The following is a 22,030-nucleotide window of genomic DNA, read 5'->3' as shown; positions in this document are numbered from 1 at the left end:
GGAAGGCCGTGATTGCTAACCTCCTTGATGTGTCGGGCAGCGTCGGCTGTGTACCGTGCTGCCTCAGCCTGTTGACTCATCATCTTAGTAGTTGCCTCCTGGATGCCTTCCAAAGTCTCTCTTTGATTCACTGCCAAACTCTCCTGCAGTTCAATATGAGCCTGGAGAAAACCATACACACAGAAGAAGAAAATCAACCATAGTCTGGAAATCAAAAGGTGAAGAGGCAGATAGTGAATAGGTCTCGATATATTGTTCCTGGGAGTAAAATAATGGATTAACTGTGTGTGATCTGTGTGGTCGTACCCTGGCCACTCTCTGCCGGTTTTCCTCCAGCTGTAGTTTTGTCTCCAGAGCTTCTCTTTCAGTCTTGATCTTCAGTTCGTAGAGGTCACGCTCATGGCGCTGCTGCTTGGCCTGCAGTGTCAAAGTTCACAAAGCAGCTCGATAAGCACATCAATACACACTCGTTACAGTGAGGGAGGGAGTCATTGAAATTTACAGAGGCCAAAAAAGCTCTGTGTTTATGAAGAAAATGTTATTCAGCAACAACAATCAAATCAAGTCTCTAATAAACAAAATCACTGAAGTGCATTTACATTGATGAGGGCCATAATATGAAAGCTGACGCTGTCACAGCCAGTTACAAATATAGTAGAGTCCTGGTTCATACAGTACAACATGGTTAATAAGTTGTTATTTGTTAATATTTTGTTTTATTAATAACTGTAAGCAGCTAATATTTTTTAACAATATGTCAAATCACCTCTACGTAGCATCAGGATAGGACCTACGTTTAACTAAATTTTCATGGATAATAAAAAAAACTGCTGATATGAAAACTCTATAGACACAGAGCATGATCATTGTTCAGGTTACGTTATAAACTATTTATACTATTGGTATAACTGCACATCATTATTAGTATCGTCTGCAACAAAACCCTCCTTTACCTTGAGCATTTGGGCCAAAGACGCGCTCTCCTGCTGGGCCATGGACACACCCATCAGCCTCTCCATGTCACCCAGCTGTCGGACTGACTCCTCAACGGACTCCAGGTACTGGAGCTCTGCTGCCATACGCTGCTGCAGGACGGCAGGTGAATATTGTAGTTCACCTGGGAGACAGGGAAGGGTGGAGAGGAAGTATGCTCAGTTATGAATGCATCTGTGAAACCATCTTTTCGGGCTTATTTTAACAGTATCATCCAAGTTGACTAACAGTAATGTTCTGTGTCGCATAAAGTCTGTAATATTGATGAGAGTATTATTTACCTGTGGTCCTGCTCTCGCCTCTACCATTGCGAGTGGTGGTGCTCATGTGATTTGCCCCCAGGGAGCCACTGGAAGCGTCTGCCCCTGGAGGAGAACCGAGGTCTGGAGAGCCAGAAGGAGACGTGTGTTTGGGCCTGGTCGCTGAAGACTTCTTACCATCCAGGCCAGAACTAGAAACACAATGAAATTATGAAGGAAACATTTAAATAATGATGATTATCAATGTGGTATTAAGTTTGAACGAAACAAGAGTGGGTATACTTTTATTATTAAGGTTAAAGGGGTTCAGGTCATGGGCTAATGTAATACAATAATATTAAACATATTAACATATAATGTATCACACTGGCTGATTAAGCTGAAGTGTGAAAAGCTGACAAGAAAAAAATGGTACATGATACAGTATAACATACATTGTGATGGCACCGTTTTAAAAAGTTTTTAAATCATGCACAGGTCAATGGCATTTTGCTTTCATTAAGTCAACAGTGCAACTTCTATAGGGGACTGAGTGAGCGTAAAGAAAGAGTGAGGCGGGTTGAGCAAATGATAAAGAAAGAGGGGCCCCATGGCCGTGCAAACCCTTGGATTGAATGAAGCAGCATAGCCCTGCTGTGAGAGGCCCAGACTATGAATGGCTATATTGTGCTGCTCAGAGATGATCGGAGGCCAAGGCAATGTCTAACGAGATCATGATACACTCGTACTCCCTTATTAAGGGATGCAGACAGTGGTATCTTTCTTCTGCAATGACAACAATCCCAGAACTCGCTGACACCCATAGTGACATATATGCTGTTCCTAAATAACTTTCTATTACTAATTTTAAGTCACAACCAAACCCAAAACAAAACAAAAAGTTGCTGTGTGTGAATGGTTTTAAAGACACAATCCTGTATGCATATCTTGCCTTTGACAGACAAGAGGCCCCACAGAATGGCAGGAATCTGCCACCTGAGCTTTAGATTACCATTAGGGGACTCAAATGTTACTACTCAGCACTGGGATTAAAAGAAAAAAACATTCTCCTTTCCTATGGCAGCAGGCCCAACCTGCGGTGAAGCTGGCTGACCTGACCAACCGCCCTGCAGGCCCCCAAAACAAAATAACCACTGTTTTCTGTCGTCGGGTCGGATTGCAGCCTCCTCCTGTTGCTGGGCACTACACGGCTGCTTAAACCCTCAGGCCCTCAAAAGAACAGCAAGCCACAGACTGTTTAGACTGGCAGCTTCAACATAGGCTCTCTTAGTGTAGTTTAGTAATTGGTCATGCCCAGATAAATTAACCTTTGGGTAATTACAGTAAATGCCAAGTGGAAGTTTTTGAGAGGTTGGAACAGCAACGACTAACCGAAGTGACCGAAGTCTGAAAAGATCCCATTCATCCCCGAGTGCACGTCGATTTTATAATTCCATTTTATCTTAGCTTGGAAATACCTTACAGGTTCATTTCAATGTTACTGTTAACATATTAATCTGCATCAGGATAAAACTGAAATTGAAATGTATCATTAAATGTGTGCAGTATGAGATGATCCTAAAAGACACAGCTACAGCCAACTATGTCCAAGGCACCCTTAAAAATATATGCCAAAGTAAGCCAACAGCACCACCTATCTATTCCCACAAAGAAGTGTTGCTCTGAAGGTTACTGAAAACCCAATTGTAAGTAATAACAGAGACAGGTAGTTGAGTGGGCTATTCCGACTCGAGGGAACAGCACTCAGCATTCACCCACATCCCTGATATCACTATACGCTCACACATTCAAACACTCACTGCAGGTGGCAAGGTATTTCTTCTTCAACTTTTACACAACTCAACCAAACCAAACACAACCACTAGTCTCCGAGGGACACTCCTGAGGATCGTTACCTTTGGTGGGAATGCCCTGAAATTTCTCCTAAAGTGTCATTGGAGTGGACACTCTTGGCCTGGCTGTGAGCAGAGCTTTTGTCTGAGCCTCTCTTCCTGGAGTTGGAGGATAATGCCTCTGAGGGGGGTGAGCAGGAGCTTCTGTGCTCTTCCACCAGAGTGGCATCACTCTGGTCTGATGCTGTGCCTACAGAGGGATGGAATTATATAGTAATACTGTACAGCAGAAAGACATATAATTGCAAAACACAGTATAAAACCACACAAAGACAATTTCACTTCTTTCTTTTTATCAAAAAAAGAATTGTATGTCTCCACCAATCAGTCAAGTTTCAGATAATATGGTTACAATCCCTTCCTGAGTTCCAGTGGATTATATCCAGTAGAGTTGACCTTTGGATATAGAATATCATGACTTGATTATTTTGCCCTGTTGGACCTTTGTGTTTGTGACACAAACAGCATATGAAAGAAAAAAAACTTTGTATTGTGAGCCCATTGTGACTTTCACATTTGTGCAAAATTTGAAAGGATTCCCTTTTGTGTCCAAGGAGGACACTGTGACCTTGACCTCTATCAACAAAAACCCAGTCCAAGTTCATGTTTTAGGTCAAGTCTGAAGGTGTGATTAAGATATTGTGATCACAATAATTGGTGAAACTTCCCTAAAACATACTGACTTTGCCATGACCATCAAAATTCTCCTTTTGCGAAACTGTGCAGAAGTATTGATTCTCACCTCTCTTTCTGGTTGAGTGCTTAGAAAGGGGTGAGGAGCCTGACGGTGAACCGGAGGAAAGACGTGGTGATTGTACAGATGAGTGGAAGGATGAATGGTGGGAACTGATGCCTCCGGTGCTTTTGTCATAGGGAGACCTCCTCATCAGCTCCTCAAAGTGAGTGTTCACGCTGATAAAGAGAGGAGAGAGGCGCAATAAAATCACTGTAAGATCAGAGTTCAGGAACACAGACACGGTACATCTCATGCTTGTGCTGTTCATCTTTATTCTAAAAGGAAAATATGTGAACTGAACACAAAGGAAGATTGCCGTCTGAAATGGTTGCATGAGTTTTCAATCTGTGTGCCATGAATGCCACCTAGTGGTCTTTCTACAGCAATTTCTTTTCTTTTACCTGGGTGAATTAGGGCTTCTCCTTAGTTGGCCAGTGGCTCTGCTGCTATGTGATGATACAAAGTCATCTTCATAGACTGCATCTCCAGGGCCATTTGCCGAGTGCAAAGAATGGGCTGAGGGAGAGTTTCTCTCATTCACTGTGAGACAAGGTGGAAACAAAACAGACAATGAATATTAATGATACTGTCTAGACTGACAGTCAGCATATCGTGCCTGTTGTTAGTATGACCACTGCAGTTTCAACATGACAAACATTCTGTGTTGCCGTTACCCATATGCTTTTGTCAGAAAGACACATATTTTGCCTTATCACCCACATCTATAACAGAAATCTCAACTCTACATATTTTTCTCTGAAAGGAGAGGTCTTCGTATGTAAACTAACCTTGAACGTGGCCATGAAGGTTCTTTGTAAAAATGTTGATTACACTTAAAGGGCTTCCTTTGTTCAACTCTTCCCAGGCTGCTTTACTGCTGCCATGTTGACCGAATGGGGAGCTGAGGGCTGAGCACCGTTCTGCCTCCCTCTGGAACTCAGATAGCCGCTGGTACTCCCTTCTTTGACTGGCACAATAGTTCACTCCCTCCAGGCGATTTGCTGGTTTCGGTGCACGATTGACAGAGGGATGAGGAGGGTCATCCTCTGAGAAACTCTCTTCACTCAAGAGGGGACCCTCACTGATGGATCCAGCACTTGAGTCATGGAGATCTGTCTGATTCTGCTCTCTATCATAGCTTCTCCTTTGGGCAATTTTATCCATAATTTCTACCTTCTCCAGGCCACTGTCTAATTTCCTCCTTTCTTGTGAATAACTGTTGAGAAAGGGACCTGTTACATCGTTAGAAACCATTTGTGGATTGGTCAAAATGTGTGTACCATTCTGTCCACTGAGGGAGTGCAGATTGCCGACTCCTGGGAGAGCCATGCTATCATATGAACTATGGCCTATGCTTGTCAAATTCCTTTGGGCCCTAAATGCCACATCATTTTTTTCCATGGCAGCTGTTTCTCCCCAGCATCTATCATCAGGATTAGCCAGAGGGGCCTGAGGAGGCAAAATAGTATCCATGTCCACTGAAGTTGCTATACCATAGTTGATGTCTTCCCCGGCAATCTTTCGTGCCTCGTTCTCTAAACGGTTGGAGAGGGACGCGGCTGTGGCCTTAAGGGCCTCAATGCGGGACATCTTGGAATGTGGCCTGTTGGAAGGTGCCGTAGCCGGCCGCTGGGTGCTCTTGAGGTTGCCGCCAGTGGCCACTGCTGTCTCCAGTCGGAGAAGCTGAGAGAGAAGATTGTCACCGAAAGGAGCCAGCATACTGCTGCTAGGGCCAGTGGTAGGTCGAACTGAGGGGCTCAGACGGTCAGGCTGAAGCAAAGAGCCAACTCCAACATCCAGATCAGTCCTGCAACAGCAAATGAGAAGTTGAAAGGAAATTAAAAAATATATATAAAATGAGAAGAGCGTTATTAGCAACCTATAGAACTTTCATATTGTAATATGTGTACTGCAAAAGCATTTTTTCCTTGACATTTGTTTCAGCTTTCCCTTGAGAAAACAACTTCATGCAACTGTTCACTGAACAAAGCACAACGATCCTGCTCTAAAGTTTCACATGTAAAACTCTTCATCATCTTTATTTCTAATAAGTTATTTAAGTGTTCTTTTCCCATCTAAAATTAAAGCAGTGGCTATAAAAGTCAGTGTTTTTGGTTAATCCTCCCCCAAAAATCATGAGGAAAAAAGGCTTCTGGGGCACTTGCATGGGGTGCTCATGAAAAACAAGCGTCGGAGAACAAACAGCTTCTCTGTTTGATACAGTCAGGTGATTACACACAAACACAACTTCCAAGAGATAGGAGACTGAGAGGACTTGTAGAGAGTTGTTTGTTTGTTACCAGAGTGGACAAACCTAGTGTAAGGGAGGTTATTATTCTGGAGAGTTAGAGAGCAAGTGAATGTGTGTTACCTGGATAACGGAGGAGGAGGCTGATCATTCAACGACCTGTCACTGCTTGAAGGGCTCTGTGGTGTATCCAGCCTTTTATTCTCTTTGTCTGACTCTCCAGAAGGCTGGTACATTGGTCTCTGCAGAAGAAAGTGTAATTGCACATTAAAAATCAATATCATGTTTTTTCCTTACACGTTACTTGGTACAGCTTGTGTAGATATGGTGACCATGCTTCACGTGTATGTACAATACCATTTGACTTGAAGGAGCAGGTGGTTGCATCTGTGAGGCCTCCTCGCCCAGCCGGCTCTGCTCCAGCATCAGTATGTTGTAGGTCTCCTGTAGTCGCTTTTGCACCGGGGCCGCAGGTGCCTCGCTGGGAAGGGCTGTGGTTTTAGCCGCTTCTTTTTGCTTCTTGTAGAGTTCTTGCAGTCTCTGGTTTCTCTTCTCCGCCTCCTCCCTCAGTGCCCTCTTCTCCTCCACCTGACGTCTTTTTCTCTCCTCTTGTTGCCGCGCGATGTACTGGCGAACAGAATCGGCATCATAGTGTCGCTTTTTGTGTCCTGCATCAGCCTCCGGTTGGTGCGTGGTGGTGGGGCTGGCGCTGCGAGTTCTTGAGGGAGCACCTGTGGTTGCCGTAGTTCCCCAAGCGGACACTGGCGCTCTCGTCCGTGACCCTGACCCGCCTCTTCCTCTCCTACCGCCGATCCCACCCCTGGATCTTTGTCGGGCCCTCTCCTCCCTCTCAGCTGCTTTACACTCCAGCTGAAGGTCATCGAGAATCCCCTGAATGTCTGCTGACAACAGGTCTGTGCTCACACCCACTGGCACCTTGTCCTTAGCTGAAGACGTGGGGGTAGCCGTGGCGGTGGAGTGGCTTTTAGAACCACTGCGAGGCCTCTCTGTGCTGTTGGGTCGGGACCGTCGCTTCGACTCTGAACGTGGGTCTGAACTGGAGCGATGGTGGGAAGCTGGTACACAATTTACAGAAAGGCAAAATGTTAAAGTTGGTAAGATATTGACTCAAGATTTTTTTCCAACACATAAAAGTCAATGATCCATGATTCATATTTAATCATAAGCAGTGTTTCCTCTAGGATTTTTTTAAGATGAGGCGGCAGGATCCCGAACACCCCACAATATCACATCGGTCGCCACCGTCACGTGATATTGTCAACAGACCAGCGAGTAGTGAGAACATCAGCACTGAAGAGAGGAGATTATCAACAGAAACGGACATGTGGTGTTAAACTTATGGGCTATAATAACCTCGTTGACGTTGTTTATTGATAAACCGAGCGTCATCCAGTGGATTGAGACACTTGAGGAAGTTTACAAAGTAACGGTAACTGGTAGATTATTATTGTGCATCTGCGCCGACCCGATTATGAAATAGCGGCGGTGAATGAGTGGCGGGCCGCCACAACTGAATATATAGCGCAGTGTTTTTCAACCTTGGGGTTGGGACCCCATGTGGGGTCGCCTGAAATGTCTAGTAATTGATAATTTTTTTTTTTTTTTACTTATTATTGTTATAATTAAAAACACCACACACAATCTTGTATTCTGTATTCTATACTTTCACTTTCTCAAATATAAATCAAGTTCAAATAAAATGCAGCATATAGAAATATCTGAGCTGGCGCATCTTGATCAATGGCCACAGTCACGAGAGATCGCAGGGTCGCCAGAAATTTGTGATGTCAAAATGGGGTCACGAGTCAAAAAAGGTTGCGAACCACTGATATAGCGGAAACCCTACATAAGTACATGTACGTATGTGATTACTTCTCACATTTTCAACTCTAAATTTGAATAAAATCCTCTGTTGTCTATGATCAGTGTCTGTAATAAATAGGTTCATCACAGCTCAACTACATGCTCAAACATGTCACTGCACCAAATTATTTAAAAAAAAAAAAAAAAAAAACTAAATCACTAGACCCAGACAGAGCTTTGGGATTCAAGCTTGCCATGGCAACTCTAATCTGGGCCAAACTGAAAATTCCTATATCTAATCCAGACAGTGTTTTTTTAGAGCATGGCTTCTGTGAGGCTCATCGCAACACTCTGCCCCACTCTGCCATTCCCCAGAGTAGATGCTGCCTGCACTGGGAACAACCTCTGGAAATCAGGCCATGTCTGATTGTGCATCCAACCAGAACAGCCAGTCAATCTCTATTTCTTCCGGTCAATGGTGCCCAGCACAGATGCAGTGAGCAAAGAAGACGGTGCAGACACTGATAGTCTACGTGTGCGCATGGGAGAGACTGAGACAGAATTTATGATAGTGTAAGCACAGCAGCAGCCATGGACTCTTTATTTATTGATATTCTTTTGGCTGGTGCTGGTTTCAGTCTGTGAGTCTCAGAGATGCAAAAATCCATAAAGAAACTACAGATCATGTATTTCATAACATCTTCCCATTATATGGGAAAACTCCATTACATGTACTGGCATCCAGTGCAGAAATGTATGTTTAGTGTTAGAGATCAACATCAGTGTGAGAAAACAGATCTGTGTAAAATGAGAAGGGGGTGGGGGGAGATAGACAGTCAAGAGTAAAAACCTAATTTACACCTCACTGATTAATTTTTGTCCAACATGCCACTAGACATAAATATTGCAGAAAGGACATTTTTGACGTCAAGCTGAACCATTTCAAGCAAGTCTCTAAACCATAGTAAAAAGTTAATCACATCTATTTTCTATGTTCTTTTTACTTTCTTCCTAGTACAAGAGGACCACTGGACAAATGGCTACAGCAGAGATTAACTGGTTGAAGGTAAGCTGAGCCGGCTGTTGGTATAATGAAATGGGCTAACATAGCAGTATGGACACAGGGATGTAGTGGTATGCCTATAAGGGTAAGTGCTTAGGTCACCAGGTCCCACCTGTTCTGCTCAGTCCATCAGCTGGACAGGCCCTGTCCTCCTCCTTTTGCAGCTTGGGAACTGGACCCAGTACCATCTTCACTAGCTTCTGGCCGTCCCGCCACGATGCAGGGCTGATCGCTGCAGAGAAACATACAATTAACACATTTGATGTTGTCAGTCAAGTGTACTGCAATTCAATACTCTCAAGTTCATGGAACATGAAATGAAGATGGGGCTCAGGGTGTTTACTTTACTTACTTGCCCCTAATAACAATCTGGTAGATACATATGTTTTCTGCTTCACAAAATCATCCCAGTAAAATAAGGGTGTATTCAGACCTGGCTCGTTCAGGGAGCTTTTAACCCCAAAAATCTGTTTGTTTTCACATATGTGATCACAGCAATCGGGTGAGGGATAAACCAAGCGGGATGAGATCGCCAAGAAGGGGAGGTCTCTCAGCCCTGGAGCCGAGACCGCTTGCAGTAAGAACGTTATCGACTCAGCAACCGAAACAACACACCACACGCTGCTGATGTTCCACGGTTTTTGTTTTTCCTGTGTAAACTCTTCCTCCTTCCGTAAGATTTCTGACCAATGAGAAAACAGTTGCTTCGCCCATGGCAGTTGTTTACAACTTTGGACCATTTGGGACCTTTACCTTGTAAACACAAGAAACCCAATAGAAAAATGCAACAGTTGTATTGTTTTAGCACGTGAATCAGAACAAAGGAAAACCACATGTCTGAATAAACCCTATGTCAGACTATAATTGCTTTTGTGGTGCACAGCAGAATAGAACGTTCACTTGGGGAAAATCTCCAGAGCACCTTTCACTATGGCTGAACTACACCAAAGAGCAGTTCCTGGTAATGAAGCTGCACATCCACTGACTAAGCAGCTGTTTGTACTGGGTGGATGAGCCAACTGAACCTGGCCACAGATTTCAGAAGGCTATTTATAGCACCTCGCCAGCATGAAACAGAGACCAGCCAAACTTGAGAGGCAATACAAAAGTTGGAAGGAACATAAGAAGTCACCAGAAACACTGAAAGACAGCTGGACAACTTGGCATGTTCTTAAACAGACGGTTTTAAGGACATGGACATTTAATCTTTTTTGTTCTGTATATTTCAACCATTTTTGTTCACTCAGTCAATCACAACATACTATTATCATTATATACCAAATAAATACATTTCCGTCCAGGTCTTCATATAGGGTTCATGGTAGACAGTAGTGATTATGTTTACACATGTGGCTTTGGCTTTTTGTGAATGAGGACAGGGTTGTTTTCCCAACTGTCAGAGGCACGCTCCCAAGTTACCACAGTATGTACTTGTGAGTCTTATGGGTGTTTGTATGCTTCGTGCTTGTCACAAACTGCATGTCATACATACTGGACATTTCTTCAGGGATTAGAGTCTTAACACAGCTTTAGAACGCCTCTAGTTCGTGTACTGAAAAACACACAGGCCTGGTATGGGGCAATGAGTACATGGAAAGAACACATAGAAAAGTGTGCAATACATAATGTTATATAATAAAGTATAATAAAATTGTCTTTTACTCAATGTGATTTGTTTTTGTTGAGATTGTTGAGATGGTTCAACTCTTGAGGTTCTTGGTTTTGGAGCGTATTCACTGATCTGTGACAAAAACCTGCCAGACGGTTCCACATGCTTAGCTTTCCCACTGTCACTAATTAAAAAAAGATCAGAGGGTGGGTTGGCTCTCACACATAAGAGAGGATTATTGTACCTGGTTTTGCATTAAGGTCAGAGGCAGGAGCAGCTCTATGGACCTTCCTGACTGGTTTGGGAGGCCTCCTCTCTTTGGACCCGTCTGCTCTTTGTTCCCTCTGCTGCTGATGCCTGATTCTGGTGGTCTCTGCACAGGGATAACACAGAAAATGAGCTGCAAAGCAACATTTACTGACAAACAGTTACCGTATTCAAAATAAAAGATAGCAGGTCATTAAAATGCCCTGAACCTTAAGGTGGACGATCTTCCTCATAAATATAATATACAGTGTGAGGGATTGCATTTTCTAATCAACTGTTGTTGTCAATATCCACACTTGAACCGGCCCATGGACTTGTCGATTTGCATCATTTAAAAGCACAACACTGCATTCACAGACTCGAATCCCCCATTGACCAAAGCTTTGGCCAGCAACATTTGACATTTGTGTGCTGCTGTTATTGTATCTTCCACCTGCTCTAATGCACCGGTCGATGACTAATGTTTCAGAACTATCTCAGATGTTCATTCAGATGCTTTCTTTTAAGATTCAACTAACACGTCATATTAACTCTGAAATTGTCCACCACTTCCTGGCAAAGATTACGATTAAATTTGAAAAACATCTAACTTTGCATATTGGAATCACTGCCACACATCGGTTCCATTTTTTTTTGGCAGTAATTCCCTAACCACAGAGCTGCTAGCTCATGCTGAATTGTTTTTCATACACGTCATACATGAAAAAGACACAGTTACATATCAGCATCAACAATCTAAGAGGAAGTCCAACTTGTTACAATGGTAAAATGTCAAAATCTCTAAAACTCATTTGAATAGTAGATCAACATATAAAAGATATAAATTGTCAGTTTGTAACCCAGGAGTGTGTCAGAAATCACCAGGAAATGCCACTTTCTACATTTAACAAAGTGTCGATTTGCTGTAACAAGTCCAGAAAATTCTATAAACAAGAAGTAAGAGCACTGAGAAGAAAAGTTTGTATTTTTTGCTTACCAGCAAACTGTCGTGACAGGTCTCTGTATATTTCTCTGCTAAGGTTATGAAACTCCTCCTCCTTCCACACTTTCCCATCAGGAGTCCGTATCTTTGTCTCAGTACTGTTGAAACCTGAGAGCAAAAGGGTCGAACATTCAAGCTGCAACATCCTGTTTGCTTCTAAATGGCTCAATTCTATTTCCCAAAAAACCCTCAGCTCTCATTTTGCTTATGCTCTTCGAACAAATAAAAAACCTTACCTTTGTACATAGGTGCAGGTGGAGCAGCTGCTACTTTACGTATTTTGGCTGTGGGCATGTTGCCTGTACCAGCGTTGTTACTCCCCACAGCGGCCATAATAGGCTGTTCCAGAAAACCCATCAGCTTCTCTCTCTCTGCAGCCTCTTCAAGATGTTGTCTCTGCCTTCGAATTCGTTCTTTGAGCTTCTCCAGTTTATCATCGGGCTGATGTCTCCTTAGGTTCTCCAGGCGCTGGGAGGCTGAGCCAGGGCTGGTGGAGGGAGTGCTCTCCCCTCGGCGTAAGGAGGCTGGAGTTAGCATTGAGCTTGAACCTTGGCCGTCCATACCCAGTTGTGCTTTGGGAGTGCCTTCCTCCTCGGCCCCCTCCCTTACAGTGGCCCGTACACCTGCAATAGTCCTCAGGGTGTCCAGAGCTGGCTGGTCATTGAGGTAGCGCACCTCTGTGCTGTCCAGAGCCGAGGAGTGTGTGCTCTCCAGGTCTCTGTCCGTCTGCCTGTCCCTGGTGTCCCTCTGGTAGACCAGCTGGCTGAGCAGAGGATCTGAGGGAGGCGTAGAGGATGGGTACGAAGACCCTGGCACCGAATGCAGGCTGTAGGCATCCAGCTGAGAGGATGGATGTGGTGGAGGGGTGGCCTCTCTGGAAACAAACCAGATTACATGGGATCAGAAAAGGATCAAGATTTACTCTTAATTTACTGAGTATACAGAAGAACACATTTATGACTGGTCAAATGGTATAGAGGGACGGAGTGCCATACTCACTCAAGATGTCACTTTAGTTTAATGACAAAACATCTAAAATTTATTTCAGTAATGAAATGAAAATGCTGAATTTAATTACAGTGGGGTAAATGTTACTCACATTATTGACTATGATGATGGTTGAATAATGTCAGAAGTAGCTCTCAATGAGCAATAGCCTCAAAAAGTGATCTAATAATCATAATAAACCATGCACATTCGCTGGTAAAATTGCAACATAAACAAAAACTTCTGACATACCTTTTCATACCTGACAGGTTTTGAAATCAAAATGCTGATAAATAATGTTGGCGATAAAACATTTGCAACTTTATTGATTTACTGTAAATGTAACATCTGGACAAAGTAATCCTGTCATACTGGCTCCAATACTAGAGACAAATCTTGAAGGTTTTGCAGTATTACTGCAAACACAGGGGCCCTGAGCTAGAGTGCAGTCTGTGGCCTTTTCACTTAGAGGCTATTCAGGGGAGCTGTCAAGAACATATGGATCCTCAATAGAAGTCATGAAGATCAAAGAACACCCGGACTGACCGGTATGGAGAGAGCTCTTCTGTTGTATCACGTTTAAACATTGAGTTGATGCAATTATTACAATGAAAATGTCACAGGCCAGGTCTGCAATAAACACTGACTTATACTGTTGTCACACTAGAGAACTCTCTCTCTCTCACACACACACCCATACACAAACACAGGACAGCTTGAGTAGACGGGGTCCATTTCCATACCATTTAAATATATTTCGATATCTCATTAACATTCTTATAGTTTGCACTTTCACTTAAGGGGTGGTTAATGACATTTCATAAATACATTGTAGAGCAGTATTTGTACCTGTATGAGGCCAGCGGTTCCCTGAACTCCACACTGGTGTTCCTGCGGACATTGCTGTCCTGGGTAGTATTTCTCAGCGGGCTGCGTGAGCTGCTCTTCTCTGGACTCTGCTGACTACGACCCCTTCGCTTTAAAAACCCTCCACTGTCATCAACTTGTTGGCCATCTGATCACAGAGAGGACAATATAAATAGTTATATACGTAGTTGTTAACACATAACCATTTGGGAAAATACAGCTTTAAATTTGGATTTACTCACCCCTGTAACGGACTGTCCTGGACAATTTGTCCTTTGGGGGGTCCATGACCGAGTCCAGGATAACCCCTGTACCTGGAACTGCTTCTAGACGGTTCTCTATGTGCCGCAACTATACAGAGAAAATACACATCAGACATCTTATGTATGTTATGTGACTTAAAAAAAGAGGTATCATCATCATTATGAGGTATTGCAGACTGTATTTCATCGGGCAATTCTCTCTAAAAGGCTGTAAAACAGAATCACTCAACAGGAACACTTACAGCAGCTTTGGACTGAGCGAAACTTTTCCATGCAGTTGTCAGCTCTGACAAAGAGGAGAGAATAAAATCCATTATGGCACTTGAGAGAGAACATCTCACTCTGTATAATCCATAGGAAACATCCTAAATATGAATTTCAGTTAAAGTGAGAACTTTATACCAACTGAGAATATGAAAATAAAAACAGCTACAACTGGAGAGCATTTTCTTTACCTGTGCCAATTGTGTGATCCGTTAGCTGCTGAGCAGAGCTCTTAAGAGACACTTCAGTCCTCCTGCTACTCCTCATCTCTCCAAGTCACCTGTACCCAAGATTAGACACGCAAATAATAAAAAACTGGAGGAGCAAAACCAAGCAAGGCACATGATCATTAAAAGCATACTCTTGTGCAAGAAATGTGAAAAGTGAAAGGTATAGCAAACAGGAAAAAGCACCTAATATCTGCCTAGGTAGCTCTTAGCATATCACTTCTGTCACAGCAGATTGTCCAAATGCAATTTAAAAACAGGTTGTACTGCTGCAGAGCTGAAGTTTGTAGTGGCTGCCAAGTGATGTTTACTTAAAACACCTGTAACTTTAGAGCACAGGGAGTCCTACAGGATCAAGTCAACTGCAAAATCATGTACCCATGCTTGTATAATACTGTTGCTGAGACAACACAATGCCAACTCTGTTACATAAAGTATGGATCCTATATAACAATAATGTATTTAACAACCCTCGAGTTATGAGCAGTTATTCATAAGCTCTTTAGAAGTCAAACCTATTAGTCATAACAATCACATGACTCTGCCCTGAAGTGACCACGTCAGTAGGAGCAAACAGGAAGAAGACTTGTTTCTGCATCAGCGGAATTACTCAGTAACAGCTCTCGATTAACATGCGGCCACACGCCGGTGCCCGCGGTCGTACAACAGTCAAATTGTAGATACCAGCCAGTGACTTTACTGTTATCCGAGTCCAAAAAATTTGGTTGAACGGTTTATATGGCGCTGCGTTAAAAGGCATGTAGTGTCACAACGTTTATACAAGGAACTAACGTGGTCAGCTGGTCATCTTGACTGTCGAAAGGAGCTGACGATAGGACTTGAACTCAAAGAGTGCACACGCCAGCATTACACGAGACACTTCTCTGTTCAAAACTAACTCATTTGTTTGAGGTTATCAAATAGCGTTTGTAATACTAATCTCTGGCCGCACTGGCCTTAATCCACAGCCGGTTTACAACCAGTCTAGAAACAGAAGGTCCTATCCGCGACTGTAGTACAGTACAACTGCTGTGAAGCCACCCAGTTCATCATGCATTTAGTTTTTATTAATTTCGTGAATGGGAGTATACTAAATTAAATATTACATTTAACAATTGTTGAAAGTGAGGTGGGCTCATTAGCGGCAAATCGGGGGAATAAATGATGATGTCGGGCGAGAGTTATAGTAACTGACATAAAATAACATCATTTCCCGATGAAGTGCCGATGATTTCCCATTACTACAACCCGTGTAAAATCCAAGATGGCGCATACCGTCTTCTTCACTCGCAGTTTGCAGCGCTGTTCAGCTGAAAAGCTCGGTGCTGCCGCTTATGGGTGGACGCCACATTACAAAAATACTCCTGCTGAAAACCCTGCGGTTGGACCATAGACTGCTGCATTATAGCTTTTGACCACCGAGGCCACCACTGTGCAAGTGACTGCCCGGCACTACGCGCGATGAAGAACTAATGGGCCATCTTTGACTTTACATTGGTTGTATTGATTTTAAACGCAATCAACTTCTCTCCATCGTAATGAGTCTTGTTTTTATAACTTAACACCCACTAGACATTAACGTGATGTCCCCGGATAATTCATTGAGGAGTTCAACTCCCATTTTGGCCACTTTGTGATTTTTACATTTATTTAGTAAATAACAGAGGGGCTGACATACATTTGGTACAAGGATCATTCTGTCGTCGGGTTTGTTAGTGTTGAATACATTAATCTATGACTGTACAAAACAGAACATAAAATATTGGCCAACAAACTCGCATTGTCAAAGAGAAATCAAAACTTTTGAAGGCTAATACTGAGGCACCAGGTATATGTCACAACTAAATCCATCGGTAATCTACTTTCGGGTCGAAACTAAAAGAAGGATATTGCCGTCTTGTAAAGCCTCATAAGTATTACTTAAACAAGTTAAACTATGTAGGTACCTCATTAGTATTTCTAGTGCAATCGTTGTATGCCCAGCGATCACGTCTCCAACTTATTCAAACATCTGACTTCAAGAAGACTTATGTCGAGATGTCTCTGGTCCAGGGAGTAGTCGGAGCCGCCAACTCAAGAGTTTATGGTAACTTGGCCAAACGCCGCGTTGATGAGATATAACACCTACCTTTAAGGAAATGATCCAAGGTGTCTAGATGTCCACATTCATACCGGCGTCTTCATGATAAGACAATCCTAACTTCTCCGGACTTGTGCAGTTGTCGTTCAGCTGTTTGTCTGTTTGCTAACGTTAGCGTTAGCCAGCTAACGTTAGCAAACCAGTGTTAGCTTGCAGTTGGCACAACTAAGCTAGCAACTTTTTCTACCGACATGCACTCATTGTTGTGGTGTCTGCGATAGTCCAGGTAATCAGATATCAGGGTCCGCTGTGAGATTCCTAGAGAGAGAACCGTCGGTACCCGCTTCCGAGTGTGCCTTTCCCGGGTTACTATGTTGATGTTTCTCAGAGGCGAAACTGGGGTATCCAAGACGGCTAAGTAACTGAGTGACCGAAATATCGCGAGAATTGGATCACGTCAAACTCTGGGACAGCCCCACCTCTACCTCTCTCACTCTCTCTCTCTCTCTCTCTCTCGCTCTCTCTCTCTCTCTCTCTCTCTCACACACACACACACACACACACACACACACACACACACACACACACACACACACACACACACAAATCTACTAACCTATTATAATCATCAATAGGCTGTTCATACTATCATTAGCCTATGTGTATTAACATTTGACTATTTTAGTCGCTTATAATCGGTTATTAGACTATAATAATTCGAATTATTTATTTATTAGCCTATGTTTTGTATCGTCTACACGAGTCAAGTACAGCAAATAAGAGTCCCACTTAAGAACATCTGTCAGTGATATAGGCTATGCCAAGAACCACAATTGTTAATGTACCGGATGGTGTAAAGTAAACAGTCTTTTTTCTAACTTAAAGAACACTTATTCAGGGGTTGCAGGGATACCATGTATGGTAAACAGTGTCCTACCGGTTTTATTTTAAAGAAAATATGACATTTTTAAACATATCTTATCAAACTTATTAGGCCCATATATACAAAATAATTGGGCTATGATAAAGGAAAATGTTGCATGTATTTCTAAGTGAAGCTGGTTGGGTGTTGAGGTCATTACTTATAGCCTATTTATTGTAGGACTACGTTTCTTTTCTAAAATGTTCTTATGGCGAAAGTTGCTTCAGCAATCCACTTTATTTATTATGTGCGTTCACTGACACCCAGCGGCCCGAGTGTGTATCACACACTTGATGGGCGCACATACTGGGTGGGTGCATCGCATCACCCTGAAAGCCCCACTCACTCAAAACATCATCTTAGCCCACTAACCCCGAATCCAGTTAATTAAAGTTATCTGTCACGAAAAGAAAGGCAATTGTCTTTTTCTTTCCTTTTTTTTTCCATTTCACATATTCTTTTTATTGGTGCAGCAAGGACTCTCCTTCGTTTGTCCCTATGGTAACAAATGGAGTGCACATTGTAAAAATGGTCGAAATAGTTAGATGACAGCGTGTGTGCTCAGGTGAGTCATAAACTGCAGTGCAGCCTTGTTTTAACAATGAAGATAAAAGAAAAAACCACAGCTTGTTTGACCACACAGGAGGCAACAAGTAGGTTACCTGTAGCCTACTGAACAGCTTCATATCTGTTCACGTGGAACTGAACAAATAGTCCCACTAAACTAAATAACGACCCTGACCGTATCCGAGATATAATAGCATTTTCTTTATTGTGTTTTATTGATTGTGTGTGCGCGCATGTGTTTTCAATAAAAGGTGCTGTCACGAGGAGCCGTTCCAATTCCCCCTATTCCCCCTCGTTAATAACCTGGCCCAGTCATCTCTCTCTCTCTCTCTCTCTCTCTCTCTCTCTCTCTCTCTCTCTAACTCACTATCTTGCTCTCTCGCTCCCCCTCTCTCTCTGTCCCTCTCTCTCGCTCCCTCTATGAACTGGCAGGGGGATATTACGGCGGACGTGGTCGTGTCTACTGCCACATTTTCTTTTTCTTTGGCAAGGTGAGCGACATGGAAAGGAGCTCTCTCTTTTTAGGTAAGGATTAAGCTTATACGCAATGTACGTTCTCAAACAGGTGTTAGTTAAAAAGAAAAGGAAAAAGAAGAAGAAATCACTCAGCAGTGTCCTGGCTGTAGTGAGCTTACATCTTCTATCCGACAGCTGAAGCCTTTTGGCAGGGGTTATGTTTATGTGCCACCCAGAGGAGCAGGGTGCAGAAAGGCAGATTGAGGAGTCCTCCTTTAGTCTGCATTGAGGACACTGATTAGTGAGACAGACAAGTGCATGGATGTATGTGTAATGTAACACCCTGCATGTTTGATACTACAAATCTCAATTTAAATATTTTACTATGTTGCAGTTAGAAAAATACATAGTTTTTCCCACTATGTTAAGTCTTAAGATGAGGTTGTTATTCAACACTCACCTTGTCATAGGCTACTTAACAAGGCTGTGAAACATGACCAAATTAGTAATGTAGTCTATAAAACAATGAGCATAATCTCTCTTTGTGCAGGCTTTTACCAGTGTAATTAGATTAGAGAATTAGAAAAGTGAGTCATTAGAGTCATAGTGGTACAAGAAGATTCAAACCTTTATTCAGAGTGCTGGAGAGTATGTGATGGAGCAGGTGTCAGCGTCAAGACCACATGGAGAGAGACTTGGATTAGGTTCTTCTAATTACCCATGAAGAGGGCCTAGACTAATGACAAAATTTAAGAGCTGGGAGAAGAAATCTTGCCTGTTCATTCAGTACTTGGATTAAGGCAGCAATCGTTACCTTAAGAAGGATGAAAATAATTAAGGCTTAAAATCAAGGCTACATTGGTTGCAGTGAATTAGGAAAGAAGTTTCTGTAGTTTATGTAGTCTTGTATTTTTATGAAATGGGACATTATCAAGTGGAGTTGTGTATGTTTTTTTCTGTTATCTTCTTGATAAATGAAGCTATGTTAAAGCCTGCAGTGATGTATTTATTTAATCCAACGGAACAAGCACAAATCATGTGTGTTTTGGTGATAAATGATAGATGCTGGAGGCAAACACTGATGCCCACATCAGTTTACATCCATACTTTTACTTTTACAGCCTTACAATTGCAGTTGTGCAATCTTTTACGAGGACCATTTACTCATCAGCGGGTCAATAGGTAGCATGCTTTTTGTATAAGGGCAAATGGAGCATTACGTCGATCAATCCTGCTTATATGAAGTGTCTGGTTAATTAATTCATCACATTAACACTTGTCATTTACCACCCCCATTCTAGTTTGGCTATATTTTCCTGTTATTGTCTTTTGTTAATTTTCTCTTGTCAAGTGCACTGATTGTCCTGATTGAATAACACCACTCTCCTTGGAAGGGGTGTAAATTGCTTTTCATGATGTATAAATTAGTGCCTCTGTTCAGCACTAAGCCGATCTCGACTGAACCTCTTGAACTGAATACTTATGGAAAACAGGCCGTATGCTTGCTTGACTACCTGCTGCAGATAGTTTTGATTGTAATTCATTATTTACAAAGTTGGTTCAATTTCACGATGTTAGGGTTCTACAGCATGAAATGCATACGTGTTCACTAGTTGAAGAGGAACTTTAGACTGATCAATTCACCAAGGACAAAAGGTCAATTTAAAAAGCTGAAGAAGAAGGAAATTGTACAGATTTCTTATACTAGATTGTTTTTCCACCATTCACTGTTGGTTTCTAGAACAAGTGAGCAGGCTTCCCTTTTTGTTTAGTGCAACTTTGACAGACTTACATAGCTATAGATGGGATTGAACCTTCCTCCAACCACTCTTTGCAGCATACTTTTCCTAGTTTGTGTCATCTTTACTGTGCTCCATTGATCTGACTTGTTCCCCACAACGAGACAATGTGTCTGAATTTTCGACAAGCCCAAAGCAGCACTGACAATACACTGTAGGCTACCCCTCTAAATCATACGTAAATCTGCCCTTTTGTACCAGTGAAGCACCCAACCAATTGAATTCTTCCATGATCATTTGTGGACATATTTGTGTCAAAGGACCAAGGCAAAGGAGAACAGATTTGCCCATCTATGACATTAAGCAGGCATGCACGATTGATCATCCACCCATATACAGTATATCTAGAGAAGTTAAACCTCTATTCAGCAAAGAGGGATGTTTGTCTCAGGTGATAAATCCGTACACAGGTTAAGATTTCATTATGGAGATTTATTTTCATCACTGCGTGGACAATACTGTTATTTCTTTATACTGTCTCACAGTAGCTAAAACACATATTCATTCATTTACATTTTTACACTCATGTTTTAAATACAGTGTCGTTTTGCCTTGACCTTACTGATGCTTTTAGAACAAAATGTATGTATGCAATGTTGTAATGTAATTGTACATAGCCTACATTTTGTTCTGAAAGTATTTTTCACTGTTTTTCCATAGAATTCAATTTGATTATCTGTTATGTATTATTCAATTTGCACAGAGACACTGTGACACAGAGTGTCTGTCAAACACACAAAAACATACAACAACATATTTTAGAGCCAATTTAGACCAGTGTGAGGTTTTGTATAATGGCTGAAGGCATGTATGCAGCAGATGTCGTGTATTCGCATTAGATTGGTGGTAAGTATATTTATAACAGAACCATGTAACTAGTCAGTATGTGGCATGTACACTGCAACATAACATCTCAGGCCTCAATCTCAGTCTGGACAAACATGAACACACACATTTGAGGAAACAAACTACTTGCCTGCATTGTTGTATGCTCTATGTTGTAACTTTAATGTTACAATAGAGTCTATTGTAACATTAAAGTTACAACATTGTTACAATCTTGGGTCTTCTCCCAGTGGTTCCAGAGAGAGATGAATGTAGAAGTCTTCAGAAGTCTTGCTTTTTCTCTCTTTTCACCAAAGACCTAAACATTGTTAACATTTTGTGAAATATTTTACACGCGTGGAACATGTTTTCAGTGCATTTTCACTTCCTTGTCTTTGTACTGGAGATTTTCCTCTTTGAAAAACAGTCCAACATTCAAACAGAAAGTCCAGGACCTAAACAACAAGACTTTTAGAATGAGTGATGCTGTTCTTTGATTGCAGTGTGTTCTGCTGCTAAGTACATTTCCAGTTTTGTCATTATAAATTACTTGTTAACATCTACACTGGCAAAAAATGTAATTACCAGATTGGTATGTGAAAATAATTCAATCAAACTGTTTGATTGCATCACATAGCTGTTGAAATGTGCCATGTGACAGTTCCTCACCCTCTGGCTCCTCATGAGGCTATACTTCACTTCCAATGACTGGTCCACAGCAGCGTGGTGGTTCTATTAGTAGTGTTGATCATTCTGGATCTGACATGTCACTGGTTGTGTAATAGTCTTTCCTGAAGGTCATCTCAGCAGTAGGTATTCCTTTGAGAAGTGAAGCCTTCAGGTCATACCTGGATGCCTTTAAAGACAAATGTGAGGCCAAAGCATAAACATGAATTAAA

General features: G+C 42.1%; 1 protein-coding gene across 2 annotated transcripts in view; it reads right to left on the bottom strand.

The window, feature by feature from the left end:
• Window positions 1–16,966, bottom strand: part of cep350 (centrosomal protein 350) — a 33,494-nt gene extending 16,528 nt beyond the window's left edge. For both annotated transcript variants that reach the window (XM_083970277.1, XM_083970278.1), the window contains exons 1-19: window positions 16,611–16,966; window positions 14,447–14,535; window positions 14,234–14,277; window positions 13,971–14,079; window positions 13,711–13,876; window positions 12,111–12,748; window positions 11,869–11,982; window positions 10,870–10,998; window positions 9,129–9,248; window positions 6,487–7,205; window positions 6,253–6,371; window positions 4,670–5,688; window positions 4,283–4,421; window positions 3,888–4,057; window positions 3,149–3,335; window positions 1,275–1,444; window positions 954–1,117; window positions 307–417; window positions 21–161 (exon numbers count right to left, since the gene is read on the bottom strand). In XM_083970277.1, the coding sequence (XP_083826403.1) occupies window positions 21–161; window positions 307–417; window positions 954–1,117; window positions 1,275–1,444; window positions 3,149–3,335; window positions 3,888–4,057; window positions 4,283–4,421; window positions 4,670–5,688; window positions 6,253–6,371; window positions 6,487–7,205; window positions 9,129–9,248; window positions 10,870–10,998; window positions 11,869–11,982; window positions 12,111–12,748; window positions 13,711–13,876; window positions 13,971–14,079; window positions 14,234–14,277; window positions 14,447–14,522 (4,335 nt within the window). In that variant the 5' untranslated portion in view covers window positions 14,523–14,535; window positions 16,611–16,966. The remainder of the gene's footprint in view (window positions 1–20; window positions 162–306; window positions 418–953; window positions 1,118–1,274; window positions 1,445–3,148; window positions 3,336–3,887; window positions 4,058–4,282; window positions 4,422–4,669; window positions 5,689–6,252; window positions 6,372–6,486; window positions 7,206–9,128; window positions 9,249–10,869; window positions 10,999–11,868; window positions 11,983–12,110; window positions 12,749–13,710; window positions 13,877–13,970; window positions 14,080–14,233; window positions 14,278–14,446; window positions 14,536–16,610) is intronic.
• Between the last annotated feature and the right edge of the window lie 5,064 nt (window positions 16,967–22,030).

The sequence above is a fragment of the Trachurus trachurus genome, assembly GCF_905171665.1.
Source record: "Trachurus trachurus genome assembly, chromosome: 4".
NCBI lineage: Eukaryota > Metazoa > Chordata > Actinopteri > Carangiformes > Carangidae > Trachurus > Trachurus trachurus.
Note: the sequence above shows the minus strand (reverse complement) of the source record. Positions and strands in the feature narration are given on the sequence as shown.